Here is a 12,641-nt window from a genome sequence, read left to right as displayed (position 1 = left end):
GGTTATCGTCAACCTTTGTCAGGGGTATCATGGCGAGGTAGAGATTCATTTGTGTGCCTATTTATGCTTTGAAGGGGTCCTTTTATAAGTGAAAATATCTATTAATCTATTCTAGAGAGCCATGGGTGAATCATGAATTGAGCAAGGTAGCCATGGGTGACAAAAGTTTGAGAACCACTGCTCTACATGATTTTGTTTCAATGTTACCAAATGTTTCCAATATGTGCAACTGAACTCACTTGATGAGCTCAAACATATGTTTATGCAAGTGAAATTTGCATCAACAGGTGAACAAACAAAATTAAGTTTTTCTTCTGTAATTTTATTATGCAATAAAATTATGCTTGCATCTCTTCTTTTTATATATGCTTTCTTTTATGTATATTCTTCGTAAAAATTTTAATTACAATTTTCATTTTGAAGTTTTTAAAAAAGTTTAAATACTTTAAAGTTTATAAAATAAAATTTTATATAGCAAGTATTTGTAAGATAAATCAATAAACACATTAAAATTAGTTTTAGTACTGCATACATTATATCATGCACGAATTATATGTACATAAACGTTGTTTGCACAAAAACTCAAACTGTCTACAATGATAACACCTCTATAACAATATTTTTTCTGGGTCATAACAGTATCGTTATAGATGGGCTTTACTTGTTTGTAGATAGCTAGTGTAAGAATTTTTCCCAACATCTATGTGACTCAGTAGAGATGTTATTGCTAGGTGCTCTCCATTGTTTCCAATATCTTCATTTGGCATTATAGGGTACACCAGTTGTTTCCAACATTCATGTGCCTAGGGGGTGAATTTCGTAACTTTTTGTGAGGGTCGTCGGTACAAATGTCCAAGTTTATTGTCAAAAACACATATTTCTGCTAACTGCAACATAGTATAGTTGTCACAAAGCAACTTGACAGTCCTGCTAAGGAAAAGAATTGTACTTGGTTGAGAACTGCTGGTGATCAATCATTGCAGTTTGCCCACAATTTTATTTTAATTTTGCATCAATTTTAATTTTTTTTAAATCAAATAAGAGCAGTGAATTTCAATCAGGATCAATAAACTATATAATTGACATACTTCCAAGGTGTTGGATGACTGTTCATTGAAGTTTCCAATAAAAACTTGGAGTCATTGATATTTTGTATGATGCTCACATAGTGTTAACACTTGTGATAGTATTTATTATAATCAAGTAATCATTGTTTAAGGTGAAGAGAAAAAGTACCTCGCATCAGCAAGTCGAGATCGTCTTATTCATGTTTTTGATGTGAAGCAAGATTACTCATTCCAGCAAACTTTAGATGACCATTCCTCTTCCATAACTGCTGTTCGATTTATGCAGTATGAAGGACTAATGCAACTGTTATCTTGTGGAGCTGATAAGTCAATTTTTTTGAGAAAAGCATTCTTTGTAAGTGATTTTTCTTGGTACTGTTCTTGATTATACTTTTCAATCTTGAAAAAAAAATTATTGTATGATCTACAATGTGACCATAATTGAACTATCCAAATCAACCCGTAGTTCAAACTGTTCATCAAATTAACACCAAAATTGGTATACAAACAATACAAAAAGTGCCTGAAAGAAATTGATAAAAACAAATTCTATGAGAAGGTGCTTTTCAGCAAAACACGACAATGGAAACCTATAGAATAACAAACACTAATCCAAAATAACATTCTTAGCATTTATTGGTTACTTACCAAGGAAAATTTTTCTTTTAAAATTTCAAATGTAGGCAAAAAAGTGAGAAATTAAATAAAAAAAAAAAGACACTCTCTTAATGAAGTAAAGCACAGTGTAATGAATATTGTTCCATGTGTCTGCCATCACACATTTGGGGCAATTTACTACTAAGTGAGCTGTTGGGAAGTGTGAGTGTGTGTATCTAACAGTATGAGTGTATGTATAGTGTTGTGTCTGATTTTTCAGTGATGCTATCTATATTTCAGAAGGGAAGTGAGTGAAGTGTAATTTTCTGTGGTGAGACTTTTTAATGGAAAAATCGCATTCGCCTTAAAGTTGGGAACCACAGAAAACCAACTTCAGCCAACCACTATGATATGCAAAACAGAAGAGAGGTTGACCTCCCACACCCACTGATTCCAACCTCTCTTTTGAAATTATTGTTAACCTTTCTGTCAATAGCTCAAAGTTGATTCTTCAAAAACAAGGAACAATCTTTTAGTAATATTTTACCCACGATAAAACTACTAACAACGCTAACAACCTGACGGTCACTAGAACATAAGTTGTGTCTATCCAAAACATGTTCAATAAGATCTCTGGAATTAGTAAGAGTCGAATCCAAAATAGTAGCAACCCTACTAGTTTCTGATACCTACTGATACAAAAAAATATCGAGCACCAAATTTAGAAAGTCCCACTCATTTTGATATCTAGCCGATAGGTTCTCTTAATCAATACCCACATAATTGAAATCCCCTATAATATAACTACCCGTTTATGTTTACACATGTGAGAAATTTCATCGTGAAGCTTAGAGATGTATATATTTCCCTATTCTGTGCATTATAGCAAACTCCTACAATAAGCTTATGATGTAGTGGGGGAATGATCAAAATACAACAAGACCATGCTGATAACTGACTAGAATTTATTACATGATTAACATTAGATGAGAACGCTAACAACTGTATAGTTTGGCTGCATAGTTAAGCTGAAGTAATACTAGTAGTAGTGATCACATTCAACTCGTGGCAATATATATGCTTCAAAATGGGCATGGCACTAGCCGTGCATACTCATTGTTGATATGCAAATCAGTCTGGAGTGTTGCCAGATCACAACACCCCTATGATGCTTTTTTTTCTAGCTCAACCCATGGAGTTTCAGTATTACTACTTTGTATGTTTCTCCCTCTAGCCTGCAAATATGATTTCATGTAATTCAAGACTCCACCCACTTCCTACCAGATCTATTTCTGGAAAACATATTGTTTCCAGACATATGTAAGGATTCCATCATTTGCCCAAGATCCTGTTATGGCTATAACATTTAGGCTCCCTAATGTGTCGCTAGGCCAGATTGCAAAATATTTTAAATTAAAAAAACATATAACACATTGAAAAACACTGAAATATTACATTTGTGCCTTACATTAACTTTAATGTAATTATTTAAGCTTCAGACTTTATCATTTTACATTAATCAGCCATAAAATTCAACTTTTAAACACACAGTTAAAACTAAACAAATTGAACAAATATTTAATTGTGTTTGACACATATTTAAATTGATTCAATTAAATAATAAAAAGTTTTATAAAATTTATAAAACGTTTTTTATATTTATATTATGTTATATTTAATATAATTTATAAATATAACATATATAAAAGAATATGTTATCAGTATATGAACTGTTACAATGCCACACACACAAATAAATAGGATTTACCAAGGTATTGCTCATCTCCACTGGCTCCCTTGTGGGAAAGGGACAGCCAACAGGCACTCAATACTTTACTGTATTTTCAGTATTTTAAGGGGAGGCCTTGTTCAAGAATTATGAGCACCTCAGGGAAACTTGGTTATTATGTGAACCATCACACAAAACGGCAGCAAAGAAAGTGAGTGTAACTGAAAGGTTCTTCTACATCACCAAAAAAAGCTCTAATGTGATTGGTTAATTGAACCGTGGGAATAAAATGATATCTACATTTATGTTTTAATGTCTGGGCACCAACCAGTATAAACTAAAGTCATAGCGCATCAGTTTTAATCATTATATGAAAAATTGGTAAGCAAAAGATATGATGTGATAGCAAAGAAAAGAGTTTCTCTATGATTAAAATGAGAATTTTACCTATGCAATTTCAGAAGTTTAAATATTGTGATGTGGAAAATGGCGTTCACAACAACTGCTATCATAGTTTTTAAAAAGTTTCTCTTACTACCCAAGCCTCTGGCATTTATTAGAACACATTTTAGTTTTCCCTGTGTTTTAGTGTCAATCATGAAGCTATCCAAGTCTGAGTTGAGTAGTTACCCATCTATACTTTCATGAACATTTACTAACCCACATTCCCATCTATCTGGTCTGGGAGTAAAATTCCTGACTTAAACCTATCGTTATCTCTCCCAGGCATAGGCAGAGATATACTTGAAAGTCTGGGGTGCGCACAGTGATGATTTGCTGGGGGGGGGGGGCATGTGATGATGGCAGTTCATATATACGCATGTATATTAGATCAGTCAGCTCCGCCTTTGATGCTAGGAGGGGCAATGTCCCTATACCCCTACTCTCCCTTGGCAGTACTGGAATCACTGCCACCTCCGAATTACCCCTTCTGAGCGGATAATAGTATGTCCCAGCAGTGCCGTCTTAACGCATGGGCCCACCCGGGCACGGCCCAAAGGCCTCACAAAAATGAGAAGTGGTTGAAATTTTCAAGAATTTTTTAGGTAGGGCCTCAAAAACATCACTTGGCCTGGGGGCCCATGATGCTCTTAAAACGGTCCTGTGTCCCAGTACTCTGACAGACTCACTAATATTCGGTCCTACCCACAAGACTACCCTCCCAAGAAACCTATACCCACTAAAAACATTTTTAACGTCACTTCTCTTTCCCACAGGAGACAGCAGCACTGGAAACCCCAGTACACACTGTTCCCAAGTTCCTTTACCATAGAATCTTCAATAATTACACCATTATCATTCCTCCACCCCTGATCTCATCCCCAGTCACCCATTCCCCCTCTGAAGCGTTGATATTCATGGAGTTCACTACTTTATTGACAGGTGGCTCCATTACCCCTGTTCTCCAAAACCTAACCTCTTTCATAATGCTTTGACCTCAAGCTCCAAACTAGCTCTCTCTTAATACCCCTCACACTTTAAACTATCAGCTACTATCTCCCCCCCCCCCCACCAGACCAGCAAAGCCTTCCATCGCAACCCCTACACAACACTAATCTAGGTCGAGACATACTAATAATAATGCTAAAGCATAAGATAAGAAACAATATAGCTATACTTCTAAAAATAAGAGAATGAAAATCGTTAGCAGAAAATTAAAATAGCCAAATCTATGCAAAATTTTATGTTAAAAAATATATAATGAAATTCTCAACACTGAATTACAAAAAAGAAAAAAATATATATATTAAATATACAAAATGCCCCATTCAAACAAAGTAAAACTTATATTTATTAGTATAATAGCTAACTCAACTAGTAATCCTATCTACTAACTCCAAAACTATTGGGCCCGAAACAAAATAAATTAAGAATTACTAAGAATACCCAGAAAAAGAAAAAAATCTAGACTATAGTCCCCAAACTTTTTTTATGTCTAGACATTAGTCCCCAAATCACCCAAGAGAAAAAAACAACAAAATGGCAGAAATCAAAGAACCAGATGTTCCCTCCTACATGAGTACGTAGACAAAATGTTTTTTTCATACAACACAAAGAAACAATAGAAAAATCTGAAAGAAGTACAATGAAAATGAAATGAAAGCAATAGAGAAAAAAATTTAAATCAATCAGAAAATATGCAAATAAAAATTAGAAAGGAAAAGAAATAATCACTTATCTCACAAACCCAAGATGCGGATTCTCTATGAGAACAAATGTATCTTCTAAACTAAAAAACTGGTAGTAACAAGAAAGGAACAAAGAATACCAAAGAGATTAATCCAAAGAAACAAAAAGTATGTTGATGAAATCAACAGAATGAGAAAAATCATGAATTTGATGATGTAAAAACAACTTTATGCACAAACAAAGGAAAGTAAGAAGTCCTGAATCTGATGCAGACTATTTATGCCTTCATGTGATCTGGAAATTTACTGAAATCCCATCGATATCTTGATCAAGTTTATCGTTAACTAAAAAGAGTACGAAACCAAAGACCCTTACTTGAGTGACTCCAATTCTCACATCTGTCCAATCAGAAAATTCCATGTTCACCATAACCTACTGTAACCTTTCTTCAGACAGTCTCTTTCATATTCATCTCTAGCCAATAGGCTCTCTCAATCTGTACCCAAACACTTGAAATTCCCTATAATATAACTACCCTCTTATGTTTACACACGCCAAAATTTTATTATGAAGCTTAGAGATGTAGTTTGGATCTCACTATTTGGTAGGTTATAGCAAACTTTTACTATAAGCTTATGAATTTTTGCTTTTAAGCTCAACCCATGTAGTTTCAATATCACTACTCTGTACATTGCACTCTCTACCCTGCCAACATGATTTGATGTAAATCAAGACTCCATCCCTACCAGATCTATTTCCAAAAAAAGTATTGTATCCAGAGATGTGTAAGTAGTCATTCCCATCGTTTGCCCAAGATTCTGTAATGGCTACGATATCTAGGCCGTCCACAGCAACTATTATGGTTTCTAAAAAGTCTTTATTATTACCAAAACTTCTGGCTGTTTTTAGAACACTTTTCAATTTTCCCTGTGATTTAGTGCCAATTGAGATGCTATCCATGGTAAAGTTTAGTGATTCCCCCATCTGCAAACTGTGTTTATCAACATTAACTACCCCATATTTTATGTTATTTTTAATTGGTCATTTGTATTGGAGCAGTTTGTCCTAATTTGTCCTTGTGCCAGTAAACCCAAAATCCAATCCAACTGCCTCATGTTCTCCTCTACCTGATCTGGGCAGCAAATGCAGGGGCAACCTATCAGCAAATGCAGAAAGTTCCAAGAATGTGACCCCAAGATAGGAGCCAATGCTCTTATAGGCCTGAGTTGAAGTGGTGGATTTTACTCCTATACACTCTATTCCCCTTGGCAGTACTGGAATCATTACTACTTCTAAACTCCCCTTCCAAGCAGATAATTCTGACAGAGATTCCCCAATATCTTCTTCTACCTGGTTCTTTCTCACCCACAAAACTACCCTCCCTACACCTACGAAAAATGTTTTGAATATGATATATCTCTTCCTCCCTGGAAGACAGCAGCACTTGAAAGCCAGGAAAATTTCTACACACCCTGTTCCCTAGTTCTCTATCCTTGCTATCTCCAATAATTACTCCCCTATCATTATCCCCCTCGACAAGTCTACAACCACCCGTTCCTCCTGTGAAATTTCATTGGCATTGTTCATGGAGCTTATTATTTTGTTGACGGGTTGCTTCATTATCCCTGGGTTTTGAAAACCCTAACTCTCTCCCTTCATAACTCTCACAAAATAAGGGAAAACAACACTGATTCCTATAATGTTGGTTTAGCAGAATGTCTCTGCAAATCAGATGGAAATTGCACACCTAGCTCACAAAAACTCAGTAACGTGAGCTTCATCTGTGAAACATAATTCAAAACAGCTATAACCTGTGGCTCCATGTGCACTTCCCAGGAGCTCTTCGGGCACTCAAAGAAAATAAAATTTGTAAATTGATTAAAAATAAAAACGAGTCAAAGGCGCTCCGCTATAGAAATCCATTCCAAAAAATTTGAGAACCATTGATTTAAAGCATTTTTCTTTAATGGCCTGTTCATGGGGATTTTGTGTTGGCCCGTGAAACATTTAGCTCAATTCACGTAGCTGCTACATAATTTTCAATAAATAAAACAGTCTCTGTATTAGTTTTTATTTGTTTTAGTCCTTTTAGCACGTCTATGAATTATTTGTCCCATTTCCATGGGTCCATGAAATTTTTCAACTATTTTTACCGGTCTGCAGGTATAAAAATGTTGTAGAATACCGATTTAAAGCATCTTCATGGTGACAGAGAAAAGGCACTTTTAACTTCCAAAGCTCCTTCCTTCAGCAGCAGTTGGCTTCCTTTGATTTTCCAACTTTGAGACATGATGCGAGATGCTTTCCAGTTTAAAAGTCTTCTCAACATGGTAACAGGTCTGCAAGCAATGTTCCTGCTACCAATCACCATTTTACGATATTGCTATAAAATGTTTCGTTTCATAAATAAGATCAAATTTGTCAAATAGAGTGAGTGTTATTTCACCAAACAGCATGTTGATTCAACTTTCCTTTTCTTCCATTTGGCAAAGAATTTTATTGTCTCTTGAGCCAAATTGCCATAATTCAAAGTTGCCAACTGCTATGAATTGCTTGCAGTTTCTAAAGCGCACTCAACAATGGAGCGACTCTTAATATTACAGAAATTGTTTTTCTTAGTTTTTTTTTTTGAAAAAAAAGTTTCTTGCTGTATTTTTTGTACGTTTTCTTTATTATTATTATTGTCAATTGTGTAGAACTTGACAAAAATTCTGTTTACACATGTGCAAGGACAAGTAGTTTTTCGGAAGCCCTACTTAGTAAATCCTAGAAAATTCCAATTGGATCTCATTTTTGTGAGGCCCCCGGGCCGTGCCCGGGTGGGCCCATGTGTTAAGATGGCACTGCACATGTGACAGAATAAGAGAGCTTGAGAGGAAGCAAACTCAGACTGGAAAAGGGTCATGATCATTCTTTTCTGGCCAAATTGAAAGGAATACAGTGACGAATTCATGATTCAGACTGACAACTGAGCATGACAAGCATTTAACAAATGTCTAATATCGGGACATGCAAAAATCTAAAAAGTATAATAAGGATTATTTGTGTGTGTGAAATGCCTTTAAAAGAGGCTTGTGGTTATTTTAGCACTGTTCAGCATGTCTAGTAAAGGCGGTTCAGGATCCACAAAATCAACAAGGGGCATGCGTCTGCATGGTAGAGCTCAACATTCACCACTACTAAGAGGCTTCATGTCAATATTGGTATGTCTCTTATTAATAAGCAGCAAGTAAGAATCCTACTCATAAAGTTGCCTACTTCAATTTCGATAATTTTTGTTGCTTCACTGTCATTTTCTGCTCAAGGTGCTAGTAGGCAGAGACCTACAATTTATTGCCAGTTCCGAATGGCAGCTTTTTTTTATACCCACCAAGAGATTGGTATCTAACCTCTCAGTGTGGAACTCCCTGCAGTAGCAATTTTTTTCTGTGGTCACATTGCCATTTCTTTTGTACATGGGTGGAGATGCAGGGAGGGAGGTCATAGAGGCATTGCCCTCCCTAAGCGACAGCGACAGATCGAACACATATGCCTATATGTGAATTAACATCAGTGTGCCCCCTCCCACAGACTTTCAAGTCTATCTTCGCCTGAGCTGTGCCTACCTCAGTGTCATGAAAGTTTCTGACAAGGACAAACTGGGTATCAAACTCTTGACACCTCTATTTCAAAAAATTTACCTATATATTATTCATATAATGCTAGTAGAAATGGATTACATTTTGGGTTTGATAATATGATTAAATAATCAACGTTTGGGTTCACCCAAAATTCCAAAACAGACACGGCTATACGCGTTTCAGAACTATATGAAGTTCCTTCATCAGTAGCAGAAACAAAGAAGAAAGAAAATATTGAAAAAACTCCTTATAGCGGGAGTTACTCGCTGTTGTAGACAAGAGTCAAATTCGAAATGAACCGGCAACAAAAACACGTTCTCGGTTGTGATTGGCTCCGCCATTTTTCTTCTTTTTTCCGTCCTCTTGCTCTTTTGTTGCCTGTTCATTTTGAATTTGACTCTTGTCTACAACAGCGAGTAACTCCCGCTATAAGGAGTTTTTTCAATATTTTCTTTCTTCTTTGTTTCTGCTACTGATGAAGGAACTTCATATGGTTCCGAAACGTGTTTAGCCGTGTCCGTTTTGGAATTTTGGGTAAACCCAAACGTAGATTATTTAATCGTATTGTAATGCTAGTATTCTGATGGCAGTACCTCCGAAACTAATTACATTTCTTGATAGAACATTCAAAATCTTTGAGAGCTAAGAGCTGACTCAGTCCTTGTCAGAATAATTTCTGACAGGTAGTTAGTTCTATACTCATAAAATGGGAGAAAAAATTAAACCATAAAACCATTGTAAAAACACATTACTATTACAATGGAGGCCCCCAAACCAAGCAGTTATTGCCACACTCTGTCATGGAAGGAAGTTTGTCCTGAATCAAATGTATTTTATGATTTATTTAAAAGAAAAATAAAATGAAACGGTGGTTACACATACACAAAAATGAACAAAATCCCTGCTGAATTGAGTCAGGAGAGTAGCATGGTCAGGGGCCCTGGTACCATGAATGAGTTTTTTTCTTTTCTTGTCTGCTTTTTATCTTAATTAACTTCAGGAAGGGGTGGCATGTTAAATCTTGACCTCGGGCTTGCTATAGATTTCAGGCTAGAGGCACAACTCCAGGATGTAGGGGGGAGGCATGTGTAGTTAAGAAAGTGATTGCTAAACTTTTCTGGATCACAGGGTCATTTTGGTATCAAAATTTTTCATTAACATATAAGAAAAACATGTTTTAATACACTACCATACCATTGAATTAGTAAATCTACTTAACCCATTGACTCCGGTTGGTAAAAAAATTTGCCATTGGAAATTTCAATTTTTTTTTCTTTGTCAATAAATGGTGAGAGTGGTTTCACTGTGTTTTTCTTTCTAAAAATCAATCATCTTTAATGGGTTAATGAGAAATGATGTTTTCACTGCATCCCCAATAGATGATGAGGGGATCTCTAAGCACTCAGGCACATTGTTTGGGAACCACTGAGTTAGGAAGTTTTCTCTTTGTTATTTGCTATACCTTACTGGATCAGCCATTGGAAATTTCTACCAGAATGGCTATGCACCTCAGCTTACATCACAGTGGTGACAGAGCCTGGTCATGTTTTTTTCATACTGTGCTGTTTTTTTTGTTTTTTTTTGCTGTAAGGCAACATTCTAGCAAACTCAGTTTTGTCAGATTATAAAAAATGAAGAAAAAGTCACAATTTCTTGAATTAATTTTTCAGAATGTAGTTGACACTCTTATCAATATCACTTCTATGAAAAATCAACATGGAAATCTTATATGAAGAGTTAAAAAAGATTTGTTGCTTGTAAAACATGTTTTACATACAGGGTGATCAGTGAATAAGCCCTTATTTCAAAATTAAATATCTCTACAACAAAGATCAATAGAATTATGCGGTAAACGGTACGTTTATTAGCAAAACTGTAAGAATGTTGTACAGAAATTTCGAAAATTTAGTTTTTTTTAAAATTTTTTTAAATTAATTAAAAAAAAAACTGGAGATTTTGGGGTTCCGAAAATCCTCATTTGTGTGAAGATAAACCACTGCATTCACCTAAAGCTACTGCATGGGCTACGGTATGCGCCATGTGTGCTGACAAATTGTTCCAAAATTGTAACGTAACGTTCAGTAGTAATCGTTTCTCGCATGAAGAAGGGGCCGATAATGCCTCTGGCGCATACCGCAGCCCATGCAGTAACTTTAGGCGAATGCAGTGGTTTCTCTTCACACAAATGAGGATTTTCGGAACCCCAAAATCTCCAGTTTTGTTTTTTTTTTAAATTTTAAAAAATTAAAAAAAAAACTAAATTTTCGAAATTTCTGTACAACATTCTTACAGTTTTGCTAATAAACGTACCGTTTACCGCATAGTTCTATTGATCTTTGTTGTAGAGATATTTAATTTCGAAATAAGGGCTTATTCGCTGATCACCCTGTATGTATACAATAGAATTTGGTGCATATTTGGTGAGTCACAGATATTGTTAAATAAAACTTAGGCTGGGATTACACTCCAAAAGTTTTATTAAAACTCTTTTGTAAAACTTGAAAAATGTGACCAATTATCTAATCAGTTATATTCGAGTGAATGTAATCAACAGGCTTATTGGTTGCTTTTTTTAAAGTTTTGAAAAATATATTTTATCAAAATTTTATGGTGTAATCCAACTTTAAAAAAAATATAATCCCTCAAATGTTTCACTCTCATTCAAATATATAAAACGCTCATTTGAAAAATACGAATATGTTTGAGAGTCCTTGAATTTTTTAAATTGTCTTAAAATGTGCTTGAATTGAATATTTTCCTTCTTCGAGAAAACCAACCATAACACAGCCCATGGGATATAAAGTATTAAATTTTATATAACTACTTTTTAAAAAATTATTTTTTTATTTGAACGGTTTCTAGGAGGATGTCCAACAACATTTCCAATATTTTTATAATTTTTAACTTTCAATTAGGTTTCTCTTAACCCTCTCAGCAGCATTGAGGAGATACCTTGTCTCTTTGAAAGCCTTATTTTAGCATTGACAAGCCCAGTATTTTATGAAATTGATCTCTTAATGGAACACTTTTTCCTTTACTACTTACTTTACACCTGCTGAAAATCAGAAGAAAGCCTACTTTATTTTAAAAAAATGGTACTTTATAGGGGTTTAGTGGTTTCTACTATGCTACAGAAAAAGTTAGGACAAACAGTCAGAGAATTATTTATTCAACAATGATGAGAGTGGGCATCCTATTTATTAGTTTATATGTCATAATGCTTGTTTTTTAATTCTTTGCCCTATAACTTTTTGTTTTCATTATAGAATCCTGAATTAAATTTAGTAAGAGAGCATCATATGTTTGGAAAAACAACTCTGTATGATATGGAAGTAGATGTACGGCAGCAGTTAATACTAACAGCCTGCCAAGACCGAAACATTAGAGTATATTCAGTTTCAAATGGGAAGCAAGTTAGATGTTTTCGAGGTTCTCAAGGGGAAGATGGAACTCTGATAAAGGTATGACTGTATGATAAAGATATGCAATTTTCTTATT

The 12,641-nt window shown here is 35.0% G+C and overlaps 1 protein-coding gene across 6 annotated transcripts in view; it reads left to right on the top strand.

Annotated features, from left to right (window-relative positions):
• The window catches only part of LOC149074195 (mitogen-activated protein kinase-binding protein 1-like), a 413,671-nt gene that overhangs the window by 195,596 nt on the left and 205,434 nt on the right, over positions 1-12,641 (top strand). For all 6 annotated transcript variants that reach the window (XM_089246846.1, XM_089246851.1, XM_089246852.1 and 3 more), the window contains 2 exons: positions 1,220-1,422; positions 12,410-12,604. In XM_089246846.1, the coding sequence (XP_089102972.1) occupies positions 1,220-1,422; positions 12,410-12,604 (398 nt within the window). The remainder of the gene's footprint in view (positions 1-1,219; positions 1,423-12,409; positions 12,605-12,641) is intronic.

Source organism: Pholcus phalangioides, unplaced genomic scaffold (genome assembly GCF_987345545.1).
Source record: "Pholcus phalangioides strain wild (caught in Gottingen) unplaced genomic scaffold, Ppha-v1.0 ptg000017l_1, whole genome shotgun sequence".
NCBI lineage: Eukaryota > Metazoa > Arthropoda > Arachnida > Araneae > Pholcidae > Pholcus > Pholcus phalangioides.
This window is presented reverse-complemented; position numbering and strand designations above follow the sequence as displayed.